General features: G+C 37.8%; 1 protein-coding gene across 1 annotated transcript in view; it reads right to left on the bottom strand.

Annotated features, from left to right (window-relative positions):
* Positions 1-19336, bottom strand: part of LOC102876503 (histamine N-methyltransferase-like) — a 60556-nt gene that overhangs the window by 3069 nt on the left and 38151 nt on the right. Inside the window, exons 3-5 of the mRNA XM_006894446.1 lie at positions 9329-9436; positions 7825-7955; positions 5506-5599 (exon numbers count right to left, since the gene is read on the bottom strand). Coding sequence (XP_006894508.1) covers positions 5506-5599; positions 7825-7955; positions 9329-9436 — 333 coding nt within the window. The remainder of the gene's footprint in view (positions 1-5505; positions 5600-7824; positions 7956-9328; positions 9437-19336) is intronic.

Genomic DNA, 19336 nt, shown 5'->3' with positions numbered 1-19336 from the left:
TACAACAGTGACACCATGTAGTATTTGTCCTTTTGTGACTGAGATACTTCACTCAGCATAATGTCCTCCAGAGTCATCCATTTTTAATAATTGCATGAGTTCCTTGTTTTTCAATGCAGCATAGTATTCTATTGTGTGAATATACCACAGCTTCTCTATCCATTCGTTTGTTGATGGGCACTTAGGTTGTTTCCAACTCCTTGCTACTGTGAACAAAGCCACAACAAACATGGGTGTGCATGCATATTATACTTCTATATCCAGTTGAATTTGTCAATAGTTTGGATATATGGAATAAGAGAAAGAAAACAAGTTAAAGATGATCCCACATTTTTTTGTTTGGGCCCCTGAGAAGATAGTATTGTTGGCAATGAGAGAAAGAATGGACATTGAACAGCTTTGAAGGGATCATCAAACATCAGGTCTTGGAATTGTACTTATTGGACACTCAAGTGGTCAAGTATGTCAGAGGAAGGCAATGGTTCAAGTATATCTCTTGAAGAGATGATGAGGATGGCACAGGAGAGGGGAGGGTTCAGATCTATTGTTTGGAAGGTCGCTATGAGTCATACTCAACAAAATCTAACAACACAAGTGGTAATGGGAAGAAAACAGTTGTTTGTATTAGTCTGGAGTTGAAAGAAGAGGAACATAAGTAAAAACGAAAAACAAAAGAGCATAAGAAACACATTGATAATTTCCTCAAGTCAATGTGTTTGAAGGGAGTCACTCTTATGCCTGTGCACCACTAACAAGATGCTGTCTTCACTCTCAATAACTTCAATAATTTAGGTTGATTCCTAAAAACATGTGTCTAACTTTACATGACAGTAAAGATGCTTTAGTAATCTCTGTTGCATTTCATTGAAAACAGAACATAGTGGCTAAGGAAAGCATTTGAGGCAGGCAGAAATGGACTGAACACTTGTTTCTGATATTTTGTAGCTTTCCTGCAATTTAATACCTCAGAATATCAGGAACTCTGATGGCCTAGAGGTAAGGAGATGCCCTACCAACCTAAAAGCATGCAGTCTGAATCTATCTGTTGCTCAATGGAAGAAAGATGGACAATCGGCAATTCACTCTCTCTGAATGCTGACTACAGGGTCAGTTACAGGTCAGTTCTGACTCATTGGTACTCAACAACACAGCATCCATCAAATGGGAGTAAGGAGCCTTGGTGGTGCAATGATAAATGAAAGCTTGCCATTTGGACCTAGCCATTGGCTGGAAAACCCCACTGGGCAGTCTGACTCTGTTACATGGGATCACCATGAGATGGCTTGATGGCACCTAACTACCACAACAAATAAGGGAAGATCCATGCTTACCTCAAAGGCAACTAGGAACACTAAGGGAGATAATTCACCTGTGCTGTTTCACAATGCCAACCACAAAACACATAGCAGTTGTTGTATGATAAGTGTTCCTCAATACTATATGGAATTCATTTGCTAATTCATGTCCATTGGTTGTAATCTTGAAATGATATAAATGCAAGCCTGCTGATCACAAATCTATAAGGATAACTAATCAAAACAAATAAGTATCTGCTTATCAATCATCTAAAGCATGTATGTAATCCTGGGTTAATACACAGGATCAGTACAATGAGATAATTAGGAGTATGGTCTCTGAAGATAGGTAGTCTGTGTGTGGAGCGTGGCTTTCCCTATTATTGGCTTTACCAATTGTGGGCCCTGGTTTTATCATGTGTAAACAAGATTGTGTAGAGGATACACTTGGAGACTTGCTGTAAGGATTAGCTTAGTAAATAGTCATAAAGGCACTTAGAACCATGGCAGGCACAGAGTAAATACCCTTTAAATGTGAGAAAACTAAGGTGGGCTTGAGCAAAGCAAAACAAGAGAGAGATTGTATTTTTTAAAGTTCTTCCATGCTGAAAAGTGATGACTTCAAGGCTTGGTCTTTTCCTTCCCAAATCTCTTTTGTGATCTGATAAAAAGTGCTTACTTCTCCCAGGCAAGAACACATGTAGCGCATATCCACACAGTTCTGTATACAATTATGAGCGAGTCACACATCTGTGAATTAGGGTGAAATCCTCTGATTTAACTTAACACAAGAAGCTATCCAAGGAAGCAACTGAAAAATAATAAGTCTAAATAATGAATGGCCTAAGATTTCAGAAGAAACAAGATAGTAAAACCTCATTTTAATTAAGAGTGTGAATGTGCATTTAAAAAAAAAATTACTCCAATAATAGGAGGTTATCTTTCCAAATAAGAGTTGTCTATAAATAAGACACTATAAGAAAATAAACATTTCAATGACTAAGAAGAAGCATTATTTTGTTTTGTTTTTTTAAAAAGCTGGCAGAGTATAAAGAACCAAACACTAATTGCAGAAAATTTGCTAGTGTCAGTGTTCTGCGACTTGCTGCCATTTCTGAGCTGAGTAATTAAATACCCTCTGACTGATGCATTAGCATAATGACTCTCGGTGGGCACAACATATGGTGTGATTTTTTTGTTTTCAACATGATATAAACCAGACTCTCGTTTTTCCAACTGTATTAAAAATAACACACTCTAATTTGCTTCCTTCCTTAGTCAGGTAAGGAGAGAGAAGTACAGAAAACTTCAGCAATTTCCTACTAACTAATCTCCTTTACCCTGATCAGTTACAATTCAATAAGTGACTTTGCTCATTGCTGCGTGGCTCCTATGCTTGCACAAATACATGCCTGCTATTTCACTTATTGTGGGATACTCTTTAGAAACAAAACAATAGAAAAATAAATCCATATCTTCTCTTCATCATTTTCTTCTCTTTTGTTCTCAAATAAAATCTCTCTTGTGATTACAATCAAGATTTTTTCTGCTATTTATCATTAAATGAGTATTTACTGAGCTGGATTGTAATGAATACTTACTTAGGCACACAGAGGAAAAACTCTGACTAAGAAGGACCAAGATAGATTGTCATTTCATTCTTATTTCAATACCCCTTTCTTTTTCTAATTAGTTTTGCTTTCTTGTGCTCATGTGCATGTTTTTGTCTGGGTATTTGTGTGTGTGTGTGTGTGTGTGTGTGTGTGTGTGTGTGTGTGTGTGAAAGAGAGAAATATATAGAACATGTGTGTCTCCATTATCGAGCTTTTTATTCCCTTTATTTGCAAATTCTCAAAACTTTCTATATTCCCTGATTTCATATTCATCATATAGCCATGGTCTCTTTCTTGTCTGTATTATTAAAAAATAGTTGTAGTTCTGATTTTATAAATAAAAAATATTCATTGTCATTAAAACACACTTACTGAGGGCCTTCTGTATGGAGAGATGTTAGAAAAATTTGGGAATAGAAATGTAAAGCAGAATCTCCTCCATCAAAGAATTCCCTGAAAAAATTGTGTATCTCTCTGTGTACACATTGCTGAAAGTATTTGTTTACAAGTTAGAATCTTCCATTGGAAGAGGAGCCTTTTCAAGGCACAGGAAAAGTTAATAGTCACTTTAGTAACTTTCAGAGTATAGCAGTGTCTGCACACAGTGGGAAATCAATAATGATTTATGAACCAAATCTATGTAAGGGCTATTCTGTGCAGCCCACATGGCTCTGGAGGTGCAGACTATATTTTGACTTAAAATAGATGGTGCCATGGCCAAAATATTTGCTTTGCATAATTAAAGTTTAAACTAACTGCATATGACATTATCCTATAATATAATTTTTTTAAAATGAATGCATTTATGAAACCCAAAACATGCCTGCTACTTCAATTATCGTGGGATACTCTTTATAAACACTCCCTTTAAAGAAATAGCTTATCATTTGGTCATAAGTGACTAAGACAGCCAGACAGAACCTACATGACATATTTAAGATGGTCTTTCAGGTCAAGAAGTCGGTCCAGATACACTGTGAGACTCTTTCAAAATGAGATGGTAGCTAACTGTTCTCACAAATTTAACTGCATCAGTAAACCAGTTGGCATCAAGATGAATCTGATTCATAGTTCCCCTCAGAGTATAGCTGCTCTACAGGATTTTCCTGGTTGATCTTTTATAAGTAGATTTACAAAACATTTTCTGAGCAATCTCTGGGTGAACTCAAACCACTAACCTGTTGGTTAACAGCCAAGCACTTAACTGTTTATGACTCCAGGGACTTCAATTTTCTACTAAATGGTTCTAGTCAGTTCTGAATCATCTGATCAGCACCTGCAACTATAAGAGCCCTCACAAGGATGGATTAACATGGTGGCTACAACCATGGGCTTGTGTGTAGCAGTAAATGTGAGGATGATGTGAGATACATAGTGTCACTTTATAGCATGTAGGGCGTGAGTTTTGTAATTTGGATGCAACATGAAGTGCTTTGCCTTAACTGTCCTTCTTTAGAGAATACTTACTAAGAAGGATTAATTCACATATGTCCTTCTAAATGAGAAGCCAGGTCTCTCTCATAAGAGATTTTTTAAAAAACAACTAGAGACATTTTTTCCTTTTTTTTAATTGAGATTTTAATGAAAGTTTATAAATAACTTGGGTTTCCAATTATTCACTGTTACATATTTTCCTCCCTGTCCCTTCCCCACCCCCTCACCCAGATCGCTTTTTGCTTTGGGGGAAAAAAAGTTCTTCCATTTCATTTGGAATGGAAAAAGGCCCCAAATAAGCAAAATGCTCCTTAAAAAGAGAAACAAAGTAGGAGGCATCTCACTCCCTGATTTCAAATCCTACTACACTGCCGTGATGGTCAAGACAGCGTGGTACTGGTACAAAGACAGACACATAGATCAATGGAATACAATTGAGAACCCAGAAATCATCTACCTATGGTCAACTGATTTTTGACAAGGAGATGAAATCAGTTCAGTGGGGAAATGACAAAGAGACAAAAATATTTTAAAAAATGTTTCCTTGGAGAGGAGGTTCTGTAGTAAAGCTCTCTCTTGCCAAACTCTCATGAGATCCAAACCCAGGACCACAAGAATCAACCACATTTACTGCTATTGAAACTCTTTCTCATATTTATAAACAACCTGATATTGCTACATTTCATATTGGAGTACATGGTCTGACATAAGCTTAGGAAGTAGATAGGGCTCAAGATCTAGAACTAACCAAACTAATTCTGGTAGATAATCACTAAAAATCACCGAATGAAAGAATTCAGGAATGTCAGTCTTTAATTTTCTAACAACATTTGTCTCCTATGCCACTGGAAGCAATATGACACGGTCATATGTCATTGTGTTTATTATATCTCTACTAAATCATGTATAAAAGATACACACCAAGAAGATGAAAATATTTTCCCTGAAAGAAAACAGAGACTTGTAATTTTACTAGCATTCTGAACTGAAGTAGCTGTAAATAACTTTCTTAATATTATGAAAATCAACTGACAATTATCAGATGTCAAGAATGTCACTTTAAAGATGACATATAACACCAGTCTTAGAACCCATGAACCCATGTGTACACACACAAACATTATTTGGTTTTTAAAGTCGATGGTTGAGTACGAGTAACTTACCTGACACAAGAATAATGAGAATCAAAGCATCAGAAGCTAAGAGACTATGGAAGAATTTCAGGGTCTCTGGGATGTCCTTCACATAATATAGCATCTAGAATCAAGATAAAAAGAAATGAGAAACCTCTCTACATTGATATCACTCTAGCTTGGGCTAAATACTCACTTGAAAGCTTACTTTTCATTCAACAAAGTGCTTAAGCAGTTTAAAAAAGGAAAGATCTTACAAAAAGAATAATGATGTAAGAAAATATTTAGAAAAAAAGAAAACTGTGGCATTTGCTCCACTAGATACAAACAACCCTAGTTATACTCCTTCTGGCTTCAGTAACATGGACATTTATAGTTGGAGATGCTAGTCTCCGCTCCATGTGGAGGCACTAATTCTATGCCTGGTTCATGTTTGTGAATTATAGTTCTGATGAGAGAAAATGGCACCAGCACCGTATAAACAGATCCTATTTCATGCCATGTTGCTTTAAAATTAAATCCTTGCACTCATTTCATCATACATTCACAGGCACTTAAAAAAAAATAATAGGGGATGTGGCAGGTTTTGTTGTTGAAAGACTTTCTAGGAAACTAGAGTGGATAAAACATGAGGTTACTCACTTCATTACTGAGTACTAAGGCTCGCCTGCCCATTTTTAGTAATTCTTAACCAAAACAAACAGAACTTGGAATTCTGAATCGAAAGTGGGAACTCTCCTTCAGGGTTTGTGTCTTTGGAATCATCCCCACAGACACTTCAAATATATCATCTTCCTCTCTCTTGCATTTAGTATTATATGTAGCCTGTACATAGCAAACATCATTATATAAATGGAAAACAGCCTAAGTTATGACCCTTTAACATTAATCAATAGGATAAATAACCTGCTTGTAGTTCCTCTGCCTTAGGCTGTATTTAGAACCATCTCACTCCATGCTGCCACTATGGGGTCCACAGATAGTTTCATAATGCAGCTCCTCAATAAAATGGTTAACCTAAGACATAATCTGGCTAAAAATTTAGGAGAGTGTTCATATCAGAAACATGCAATATGATTTAAAAATGATGAGAGTCTCCATCGCTGATTGTATTACTAATTTGAAAATGTGCCATGGGAGTATAACAGTAGCAATGACAAGGCAGACGTACTGCACAGAAAAATCAGAAGAGAGAGAGAAAACAACAGAATAAGAACATAGACGAGAGTTGACACAAGGAAGAAAGTGAACACGGATGTTTTGAGAGAAATAGAAGAAGCAGATGTCTGAAATGGCAACATTTTGTAATGGGATCCAGAGACTAGGTGAAGAGCCTGACTTTGGTCAAGTGGAGGCTTTTTCTGAAGATCAGAGTAGACAACAAATCAAGCTATAGCTATGTTGATAATTTGGAGGGTGAAGAATGAGTATCTTCAATACAAAATATAAAATTTTATCATAAATTGGGATTGAGTGGTTGGGAAGTGATTGTAGGAAATCAAAGGAGAAAAAAAGCTATAAAATAGTTATCTGAAAGTTGAAAAATGCATCATAGGATTCTGGGCAATGTTAATCTTTTACAGGTTAAAACATTTTAGCAGCTAAGGCAGCTAAAACTATGTGAAAATATCATTCTGGCATCATTTCTTCTATTTCTCTGGGTAGTATTTCTAAAATATGCACATCTTTGAACAACAGCCAACATATAAATCTATATATTCCATACAATATACAGAAATATCTATCAGTAAGCCTTAGAAATGTAGCTTTATACTATCTGCTGAATCATTATTCCCTGTCTAAGGATTGTACTAACTGGTCAGTCAATGTAAACCAGGAAAATAAGGACTTATTGAATGATTGGCTGACCTGAGTAAAACTTATTGACCTGAGAAGTCATATAACCTGTCTCTTCTGCCCCATGTACACTAGTTAGGTTATCCAGAAAAGGTAAAAGCAAGAGGATCTGGAGGAATTCTGGACTATTGATGTCATTAGAGAATTGTGCTAATAGTAGTGGGATATTATACCCTTCTACTGTTCTCACATCTATCCATGAGTTTTCTATCCTAGAAGAAATCCTGGAAAAATAAATTAAGCCAATACTGGAAAAAAAAATCAGTAGTGATGGAGATATTTTTAATAGAGTTAACTGTCTCTTTGAATGTTAACTAAATGACTATTAGTACTACCAAAATCTTTCTTCCCAGTTTGAACAGGCATGGTTCACTCATAAAATTATATTCAAAGATTTAAATCCTTTATTGTAAGCTAGAATATGTGGCCCTCTTCTAACATATTCCTGAAGAGTTCACTTTCTAAGAGAATATTATAATAAATATCTCTTACCTGAATCATGTGGATAAAGTCCCATTTTTTAAGGTCTTTTCCCTCCTTCATTCTGTTTTGATATTCAGATGATGTCTCCTTGTGCCAAGCAAACTTTATGTTCTCAAGGTTTGATGTCTTGGCTACAAGCTCTAAAATACAGAGAAGACGTGGCACACTATCAATTTTAATTGCAAATGTGAAACCCATTTTCATTTAGAATTTTAATGCAATCAATGTTATACACAAAACAGATACAAAACACATTTTCCCTTCTTTTGTAACTCTGGGAGGGCCACAGAGTTCATTCTGATCTTTTTTTTCTAGAAATAAAGGAAATTAGAAGCTAAAGAGCCAATCAGAAATAACAGTGAAGACTCTCATCAGACATTGTTATTTGGAGCCATTGAGTCAATGATGACTCATAGCAACCCTGTGAACAATCACTATGAACTGTCTTATCCTGTGCCATCCTCACATCCCTGATATACTTGAACCGCCGTGCTGAGCCTTTCCTCTCTTTTGCTGATGTCTTTTCCCAAAAACAGGTGTCTCCTACCAACATGCCTAAAGTATGTGAAATAACGTTTCACCATCCTTGCCTCTAAGGAGAACCTTGATTGCAACAAGACTCTTTCTCAGACTCGTTCCTTCTTTTGACAGTCCATGGGATAATCAGTACTCTATCACTACAACTCAAAGGCAACAATTCTTCGTCTACCATCTTTACCCATTGTCCAACTTTCAGATACATGCATGTAATTGAAAGGACCATGGCTTAAATCAGATGGATTTTAGCCTTTAAAATCTTTATGATAAAACTACTGGATATTTTTATCAATGGCACATTGATGCGAAATAGGTGAGGTGACGGTTTAACGTAGAGATTCACAGGTCCACCTGCCCACATTGTGTGGACCTGAAGGTAAGAACATCTTTCACATTTTCAAATGATTAAAAAAATTAAAGAGAATATTCCAAGAAAAATACATGATATTCAAATTTTGATTTTCATCAATAAAGTTGTATTGGAAAACAGCCTTATTCTCTAGTTTCCATATTGTTATGGGCTGCTTTTGTGCTACCATAATAGATTTGAGTAGTGGTTACAGAGACTACAAGGTATGTTAAGTCTGAATTATTTACTATTTGATCCTTTGGGGGGGGGGAAATGCATCAACTTCTGTGTAACCCATTAGCCATTAACTCTTTAAGGGCAGGGACTCTTGAAATATTCCTGAATAAAGGAATATCTTGTCCTTTAGGATAAACATATTAAAAAAATCAAAACAACAACAAATGTTTAGGAAATAGATGAGCCTCAATAAGAAAATAGTCTCATTATTTACTGTTCATATTTGAGATGTTTAGCTACATCTGACAAGAAAACATATTAGTTAAGATTTTCTCCCAATAAACTTACAAAAAGCATGCCACAGTAAATTATGTTATTAAGGATTAAAGGGGAAATTTTGCAGTGAGAAGCTTTTGGGGACTGGATCTGGGGCTAAAAATTACAGACTACCTTTGTACTTGACAATTTGTTCGGCACTTGGTTCAACAACTTCATTGTTGATCTGAATTCCTGGATATTGAGTCTGTACTTTGGAGATAATTTGAAGGTCAATTTCACCTAGAAAACAAGTATATGACACATGTGAAGCCATCGTGAAAAGAAATTATTAAGAACAATTTGAGCTGTTTTATCATCTGTCTTACTTTTATAATAAAAGCCCAGATTAAAAAAATAAAACTCAACTTTTGCCTGCCATAATACTTTCAATGCGGTGTGAGGTTTTAAATAAGAATTATGTAACCTGAGGAAAGCTATGAATGTTTCATTCATTCTTTTATATCATTACAGTATACAGTATTTATTATCTATCACTATACTTCATTAAATCAAGATACCATTGATTATAGGAGTTAATCAACCTTATTTTTATATCACTGATACAAAAAGATATAAACACTAACAATTATAATTTTATGATTTATCACTCAGAAGGGAGCTCTTGTGGTTTAGTGGTTAGGAATTATGCTACCAAACATAAAGCACATGGTTCAAATCCATAGCTGCTCCATGGCACAAGGAGGGGTAATCTCTCTGGTACAATTTACTGCCTTGGAAAATCCACTGGATGGTCAACCATGAGTCAGTTCCAACTCAATGGAACATAACAAATAATATCCACTGGACAAAGTGATAATACATATCAAATATATTAAAATGATGAAAAAATAGACACCATTATTGTTGGTGGTGCTGTTGTTAGATGCCAATGAGTTAACTACAGCTCATAGCAACCTGATGAACAACTTATCTACACGTTGTCCTATCCTGTGCTATTCCCATGATCAGAATATGCTCAAACCCCTTGTTACTATCCTCATGTCAATCTATCTTGTTCAGAGCCTTCCTCTCTTCTGACCTCCACCTTTCCCAACATGATGCATATTTGAAGGATGGGCGTTTCCAGACCATATGCTCACAATATGTGAGACAAGGTTTTACCATCCTTGTCCTTAAGGGTCAACCTGATTGCCGTTCCTCCAAGAAAGATTTTTTTTTTTTGTTCTTTTGGCAGGCTTTGTCGATGCCATAATTCAAAGGTATTGATTATATTTTTTAAATATTTTTTTATATTATACTGGATCTTTCCCATTTTCCTTAACCACCCCTCCCTCTACCCATCAAATTGTGTGACTATGATTATTCCCCTGCCCATTCTCACTGCTCTGCTCTTACCATCCCCTCGCCCCCTTGGAACCTCAGACATGTTTTCCTAGTTATCTTTCTATTTCTAAAATAATGATCTTATATAGTGTTAATCCTTATGGGACTGAGTTAGTTCACTTAGCATAACACTCTCCAGTCCCTCCCAAGTTAGCAAGTGATTTTCAAAATCATTGTTCTTGCATGCTATGTAGTATTTCATCATGGGAATATAGCATAATTTCTCAATCTATTCAATTGTAGTTGGAGATGTGAGCTGTTTCCATGTTCTTGCAATGGTTAATAACACTGCTATGAACATTGGTGTAAAAATCTCCATTTGTGCTTCAGTTCTAGTTTTCTTGGGGTATATTCCAAGGAGTGGACTAGCTGGGTGATATAGAATGTCTATGTTCAGTGTTTTGAGAAAGTGCCATACTACCTTCCAGAGAGGTTGCACCCTTTTAAAATCCCACCAACAGTGGATAAGAGTTCCTAACTTGCCACATCCTCCCCAACATTTATTACTTGCTGTCATGTTAAAATTTCCCACTACTAATGGGGTGAGATGGTATCTCATTGTGGTTTTGATTTGCATCTTTCTTGTTTCTAGTGATTTTGAGCATTTCTTGCTGGCCATCAAATATCTTCCTTTGTGAAAAGCCTTTCTATGTCTTTTGCCCATTTTGTAACTGTATTATCAGTCTTTTTCTTATGAAGGCTCTGTGGAATTCTCTAAACATTTGACATGAGACGCTTGTCTGAAATGGCACTGTCTGATACCTTAGAGCCCATTGCGGCAGTCACCTTGTCAATCCACTGAGTTGAGGGTTTTCTTCTCCTTTGCCAACCCTGTGTCTTTCTGAGCATCATGTCTCTCTCCAAAAAATAGCCTGTCCCAGCAACATGCCCAAAGTATGCAAGGCGAAGCTCTATCACTCTTGCCTCCAAGGAGCATTCTGACTGCACCTCCTCTAACATACATGTTTGTTCTTTGGACAGTCCATAGGATGTTCAGGGTTCTTCTCCAATACCACATCTCAAAGGCATCAGTTATTCTTCTGTAGTCCTTATTCATTCCATAACTCTCAGATGAAAAGCAAGTGATTGAAGAGACCATGGTCTGAATCAGATACACCTCAGTCTTCGAATTGATCTCATAATTCCTTAACAAACTGGAGAAGTCCCTAATTGCAGACTTGCAGACGGAGAAATGCATGAGGCAATTAAACATGATGATCCTTGTGCCAAACGTCTGGCTAATGTCATTCGTCAAGTACAGACTTCTGGAGGACTGTGGACTGAGTGCATAGGACAGCTCAGTCCCGAGCAGCAGGGAGCCATCCAGGAGCTCCTGAACTCTGCTTGATGGGCCTTACCAGCACCCACCAGAAACTAACTCCAAATAAACGTTTACCCTTTAAAGAAAAAAAAAAGACTTTTCCAGTGTAACACAACTCCTAATTTCCTGACTGCTGATACCAAGGGTTTTAATTGTGGGTCCAAGTAAGGTGAAGTTGTTGACAGTTTCAATCTTTTCTCCATCTATCATGATGTAGCCTATTGGTCCAGTGGTAAGAATCCGTATTTTCTTGAGGTTAAGATGCAATGCATATGGAAAGCTGTATTCTTTGATCTTCTGCAACTAGTGCTTCAAGTTCTCCTCACTTTCAGCAAGCAAGGTTGTGTCATCTGTATAACACAGGTTATTGATGAGTCTTCCTCCAATCCTGTTGCCATACTCCTCTTTCATAGTCTTAAATAATTTATTTAGCATACAGATTGGATAGGCATGGAGAGAGAATACAACCCTGATGCACTCCCTTCTTTTTTAAACCATGCAATGTTCCCTTTCTCTCTTCCTAGTCTAGGTAGTCTTGGAACAGAGCAGGGAAATACTGTTTGGTTCAAAATCCGGAAAGGAGTACATCAGGGAAGGATGCATCCTGTCTCTACATCTTTTCAATCTGTATGCAGAACAGATCATTCAAGAGGCTGGGCTTTATAAGGAGGAATGGGACATCAGGATTAGAGAAAGACCCATCAACAATCTACAGGATGCAGGTGACACAACCTTCCTTGCTGAAACTAAAGAGGACCTGAAACACTTGCAACAGAAGGTCAAGGACTGTAGTCTTCCATATGGTTTGAAGATCAACATAAAAAAGACAAAGATCCTCACCACTGGGCCGGTTGGCAGCATCATAAGAGATTGAAGTTGTTAACAATTACAGCTTGCTCAGCTTCATAATCAACATTCTTGACATCAGTAGTCAGGAAATCAGAAGACTAATTGCATTTGAAAATCTGCTGCTGGGGACCTCTCCAGAACACTGAAAAGCAAAAATGTCAGGCTAGAGACCATGCACCTAATCCAGGCCATGGTCTTCACAATTACTTGCTATGCATCAGAGATCTGGACAATGAGCAGTGATGACAGTAGGAAAATTAATACCTTTGAATTGTGGTGCTGGAGCTGAGTCTTGAACATACCATGGACTGCCAAGAAAACAAATAGGTCTATCTTGGAAAGGGTGACACCAAGTTTCTCCTTTGAGGTTAGGCTTTTGAAGCTCCCTCTCACATACTTTATGCCACGTATCCAGGAGAAACCGGTCCTTGGAGAAGGTCATTATGTTCAGACGGGTGGAAAAATAGCACAGGAGAGGAAGACCCTGGATGAGATAGATTGATACAGTAATTTGCGCAATGGGGATTGATGTGTCAGAATTAGTGAGACTGGCTCAGTAGAGGGTAGCATTCAGAGCTGCTGTTCATAAGGTCATTATGGGTTGCAGGTCACTTGACGGCACATAACAACAGCAATAAATCTAGGTATAAGTTTCTCATGAACACAATTAAGCGCTCTGAGATTTCTATTCTTCTCAAGGTTAGCCATAACTTGTTATGATCCACACAGTCAACTGCCTTTGGATAGTCAATAAAGCATAGATATTCTTCTGGTATTCTTTTTTAATTTTTTTTCTTTTCTCTCCTTTTTTATTTATTAAATTTTTTTATTTTAATGAACATTTACAGAGATTTTGGATTTCCATTCATTCATTGTTGCACTTTTCTCCCTGCCTCCCGCCCCCTCTCCCCCAGTTCACTCCTCTACTTGAAAAGTAAAAGAAAAATTCCTTCACTGGTATACAATTCACCGCCCCACTCCCCCCCTACTCTCCACTATGCAACCTTCATTCTGGACTCTTGTCACAACCATAATACCCAATCATATATTGTCTTTAAAGTGTTCTCTTCCTCATCTGTTTCAATGCAGGATACATAATTTATCCAATTTTTCTCAATCTTTTCCCAACCCTGATGTCAGTCCCATTCTACAACAGTGGCACTATGCAGTATTTGTCCTTCTTTGATGAGATATTTAACTCAGCATAATGTCCTCCAGGGTCACCCATTTTAAATAATATTTCATGAGTGCCTTGTTTTTCAATGCAGCAAAGTATTCCATTGTGTGCATATACCACAGCTTATCTAACCATTCATTTGTTGTTGGGCACTTAGGTTGTTTCCAACTATTTGCTATTGTGAACAAAGCCACAATAAACATGGGAATGCATATATCTGCCCCAGTGGCAGTTATGGTTTCTTTAGGGTCTATGTCCAGCAGAGCAATGTCGGGGCCAAATGGTATTTCTATTTGCGACTTTTTGAGAAAGTGCCATACAGCCTTACATAGTGGTTGTACCATTTTACACGCCCACCAACAGTGAATAAGTGTTCCAGTTTCTCCGCAACCTAGCCAGCAGTTTTTGTTTGTTTTCTGGTATTCTTTACTTCTCAATCCTTTCTTCTAAATCCTACTTGAACTTCTGGCATTTCCTTATCTACGTACTGTTCTGCCATTTTTAAATAATTTTCAGCAAGATTTTGCTGGCGTGTGATATTAGGTATTAAGTATATTGTTCAGTAGTTTCTATATTCAATTGGACCACCTTTCTTGAGTATGGGAACAAATGTGGACTTCTTCAAAACTGTTGGCCAGACAGCTGTTCTTCAAATTTCCTGGTACAGACTGGTGAGCTGCATATATTAGTTGAAACAAGTCAACTGGTATCCCATCAATTCCTGGGTCCTTTTTTTTTTTGGCCAATGCTTTCAATGCAGCTTTTATTTCCTCCTTCATTACCACTGACTCTTGCTCACATGTTATCTTCTGAAACTTTTGAGTGTCAGTCATTCCTTTTTAGTAGAATCACTCTTCATACATCCTCCATCTTCTTTTGAAGCTTTCTGGGTAATTTAATATATTGCTCATTGCATCTTTCAATATTGCAACTAGAGGCTTAAATTTGTTTTCAGCTCTCTTCACTTGAGAAATACTGAGTGAATGCTCCCCTTTTGTATTCTCCATCTCTTTGCACATTTCGTTACAATATTTTGTTTTATCTTTTCAAGCTGCCCTTTGAAATTTTTTGTTCAGCTCTTTTACTTTGGCATAAGTTTCCCTTTGTTTTGGCTTCTTGAAATGCCAGTGCAATTTCTAAAAGCTCTTCTGACATATATTTGGTTTTTCCTTTTCCTTTGTCTTTGAAATGACCTTTTGCTATCTTTTTTATTTTATTTTATACTTTTACCTTTTGCTATCTCTGGTCTTCCATCATTAGTGTTCAATGTTTCAAACCTATTCTTAAAATGATTTTGAAATTCAGATGGAATAGATTCAAGACCATCTTTTGGTTCTCTTGAATTTTCTTTGGCCTCAGTTTGAACTTGCATATGACTAATTGATGATCTGACCCACAGTCTTCCTTGACCTACTTTTGACTGCTGATACTGAGCTTCTCGGATGATTACTTCTACAGATGTAGAGGAAGAGAGAGACTTTGTGGATAAACTAAAACATCCTCCTTGCGTGTTCCCACCTAGCTATGAGGCAAAGTCAAAATCAACAGCTAGGAAAACCTTTTTGAATAATAAACTCAATAAACTCTTGATATTATAGCAGGTGAAGAAAAACTTTGAGATAAATTCTGAAAGGGTAGTAAGTTTTGTTACTCTTGAATCCCAGAACTATCTTCACTACTCATTAGGTGTATGTGGCCTTTGGCAAGTTGCTTAACTCTCCAAGCTCCCTTTTCCTTAAGAGAAAAATGAAGATAATAAGAGTACTTAATTTCTTGATTGTCAGAGTTAAATGAAGCAATGCACATAAAACACAGGGTAAAGTTAAGTTGTTGTCATTGTTATGTGCTATCAAGTCACCTGTGACTCATAGCAACCCTTTGGACAATAGCTCTGAAGCCTGACCTATCCTGAGCAAGTCTCACTGACTCTGACATACCCACCCCCATTTTCCCAGTTATGTTATTGTATCAATCCATCTCTTCCTGGGTCTTCCTCTCCTGTTCGGTCCCTCTACCTTTCTGAGCATGATGTCCTTCTCCAAGGATTGGTCCCTCCTAGCCACATGCCCATATTATGTAAGATGGAGCATCAAAAGCTAGCCTCCAAGGAGAAATTGCTTTCACCCACTCCAAGACAGACCTATTTCTTTTTTTAGTGGCCCAAGGTATGTTCAAGACTCTTCTCCAGCACCACAACTCAATGGCATCAATTCTTCTTTTATCCTCCTTAGTCATTATCCAGCTCTCTGATGTATAGCAAGTTATTGCAAAGACCATGGACTGGATCAGCCACAGCTTAGTCTCTAGACTGACATAGTTGCTTCTCAGTACTCTGGATAAGTCTCTCACAGCAGATTTACTTAATGCATTTCTCCTCTTGATTTCCTGACTGCTGGTGCCAAAAGGATTAAGGATACAAGCAAGCTGTAACTGCTAACAATCTCAATCTCTTCTCCCTCCATCATCATGCTGCCTATTGGCCCAGTGGTAAGTATCTTTGTCTTCTTGATTTTGAGCTTCAATCTGTATTGAAGACTACAGTCCTTGACCTTTAGCTACAAGCACTTCAGGTCCTCTTCGGTTTGAGCAAGGAAGATTGTGTCATCTACATAACGTAGGTTGTTGATGAGTCTTCCTCCAATCCTGATGCCACACTCCTCCTCATAAAGCCCTGCTTCTCGAATGATCTGTTCTGCAATATAGATTGAAAAAGTGTGGAGACAGGATGTATCCCTGATGCACTCCTTCCTGATTTTGAATCATGCAGTGTTTCCCTGCTTGTTCTGAGGACAGGTTCCTGGTCCAAGTATAGGTTTCCCATTCTCCTCAAGGTTAGGGCTCAAAAAGATCTTTCTTTTCACTGCTGCCACCTCCAACTTAAGGTTTGTAGTTTTATTCTCTTAGGTTACGATGCTGACCTTCATTAAAATGGAAACACTTCTTGGCAGGACTAGCATGTGAAGCCAATGTAAATCTTTAACATTTTGGCATAAATGGCATTAAGAGAACCTTTCCAAGGTTAGATATGAACAGCAAGAAAAGCACAGAGCACATGAGTGGGAGATTGGGAAGGAAGGATAAAGAAAGATAAATTATAAACAGAAGATGCCAGACTAAGGAAAAGGGCTGTGGGGCCATGTGACAGAATGAAAACCCCCAACTACTGGTAGTAAGAATGACTAACATGGTGTGTACATGCTTAGGGCAAGCCTGGGAATGAAACTGGGATGTTTCTTTGTGCGGATGTTTCAATGTGCGGACAATTTTGTTTAAAACTGCCTCTGCCAACAAGAAACCTTTTATGCTTTCCCTAATAACCCTCACTTCCCCTCCCTCCCACTTCCTTTTTTTACCCCTTCTCCCCTCTGTCCTGCTCCTTTCCTCCATTCCCCCCCTCTCTCTTCCCCCCTCTTCCATTGCTGTTAAGTGAATTCTGACTCACAATAACTCTAAAAGACAGTGAACATCTCTTACAACTTTTCAAAGCTGTAATTGTTTAAACAGGGAGCTCTGATGTCCTAGTGCTCATGTCACCAATCCAAGGGCAAGCTGTTCAAACCCACCAGCTGTTCTGTGGGAGAAAGATGAGCAGTCTCCTCCCATGCAAATTATAGTCTCTGGAAATCCACTGAAGGGTCAGCTATGAGTCAGTTCTAGAAAATGTGTTGGCCCACTGCAACAACAAATATGTTTTTTGGAAGCGGTAGATTTAAAGTGCTGACCTTTCAGGTAACAGTTCAGCACTTAGCACTTGCACTACTGGGGCTTCTTCTAATTAAGAGAGCTCTGGTGAGGTCATCAATAGGAAGTTGTGCTGCTCACACAAAGGTGGCATTTTTCTCATGGTTTGGACCGATCAGCTGCTCTGCTAAAGAAAGATGGGCAATCCCCTCTGATGCAATATATAGCCTCTGAGAACCCCCTGGAGGATCAGCTAGGAGTCAGCTCTGAATCCATGAAAATGAGCTGAGTTTTGGTTTTGCTTTTTGAAAGCAAGTCATCGGTCAAACATTGGGCTGGGCACTTAATCTTGGCCACAAAGCTACCACAAACTCCATGATTTTCATCCAACCAGAGAAAAAAAACCCAGATATTTCGAAAGTCAGCGGGTATTATTATGCTTAAAGGTGCATTGGGCACATGTACTTGAGTCAAAGTTGCTTTATTTTTTTACAACTTCCTACTAGAAAATAGGAAGATAATAAAATTGTAGACAGGCTCCCCCCCCCCGCCCTTGTATAGCAACTCATAGCTGACCCTCAGCAGGTTTTCAAAGACTGTAAATTATATAGGAAGAGTTTGCCCAGCTTTCTCCTATGGAGTCACTAGTGGATTCGTACAGCAAAAGAGGTGTCACCTGAGCATTAGCAACATAAATACCCATGGATGACACCACCAGGGCTCCTAGGTTTGTCTAGTTTTGTTTTATTGAATCCATTTTTTTGAAGCATAAATAATTAAAAGCTTATAAGAAAAGCTGTTGGCTAATAAGAAATAGATTCCAAATTGCCCCAAAGTGCGAAATGCTGAAAATCCTAATTTTGCCTCTTTTAACCTAATCATGTGTTTCTAATACAAAATCATCAATTATGGACATTTGAATTTCAACATTGTGAACTCAGATTTGAAATGCAATTATTCTTGCCTTGGGGCTTAATGTGTTCTCCTTGCAGTAAGATGGACCTGGGCAATTTAGATCTGTACAGATGAAGCCAGGTATTTGTTAGGCCCTCAGTGCCCATTTCTATCTTATCTCTTTCCCAGTGACCAGAATGATCCGTCATAATCACAGCCAGGCAGGTCTTCCTGCTGAGAATTTAGATGTACAATGTGGATATCATTCATGGTTCTTATCACAGTGTCTATAGGGTGAGTCATCCATGGGTGGATGGAAATCCCCTGTCCACCACTGTTGGATCTCTGTTCAAAATAATAATCACCAACAGGAGATAATAAAACAATTTCCTCTAAAACTAGAACATAGAACTCATTTCCAACATCACAAATAGGTAATCATTCCTTTCTTTTCCAGGGATGGTTTTATCTCCTATCCTGTCTACTAGTGCCTCAACTGTTTGTTTTTTCGTTTTGTCCCACATATTTAATCATTTAATAAGATACTGTCGATGATAATTCATTTTTAAAATGCTTTTGAGAGACATTATTTTTATAAAATACTCTTTATGACACATTAATAGGATAAACTTGGTACCAGTTGTCATGAGATAAGAAGATATTGGTTTGGCTACGTTCACTGTCAGTGACATTTCCAAAATACTGAGGAGCAATGATGTCAGTTTGGGGAGCTCTGGTGGCCTAGTGGCAAGAAGCTGCAACTACAATCCCGGAGGTGCACGGTTCGAATCCACCAGATGCTCTGCCGGGGAAGGAGGGGCAATCTCCTCCTGTACCAGTCAGATCTGATTTGACGGTACACACACACAAAACT

Source organism: Elephantulus edwardii, unplaced genomic scaffold (assembly GCF_000299155.1).
Source record: "Elephantulus edwardii isolate Elephantulus edwardi_28Jun2011 unplaced genomic scaffold, EleEdw1.0 scaffold00143, whole genome shotgun sequence".
NCBI lineage: Eukaryota > Metazoa > Chordata > Mammalia > Macroscelidea > Macroscelididae > Elephantulus > Elephantulus edwardii.
This window is presented reverse-complemented; position numbering and strand designations above follow the sequence as displayed.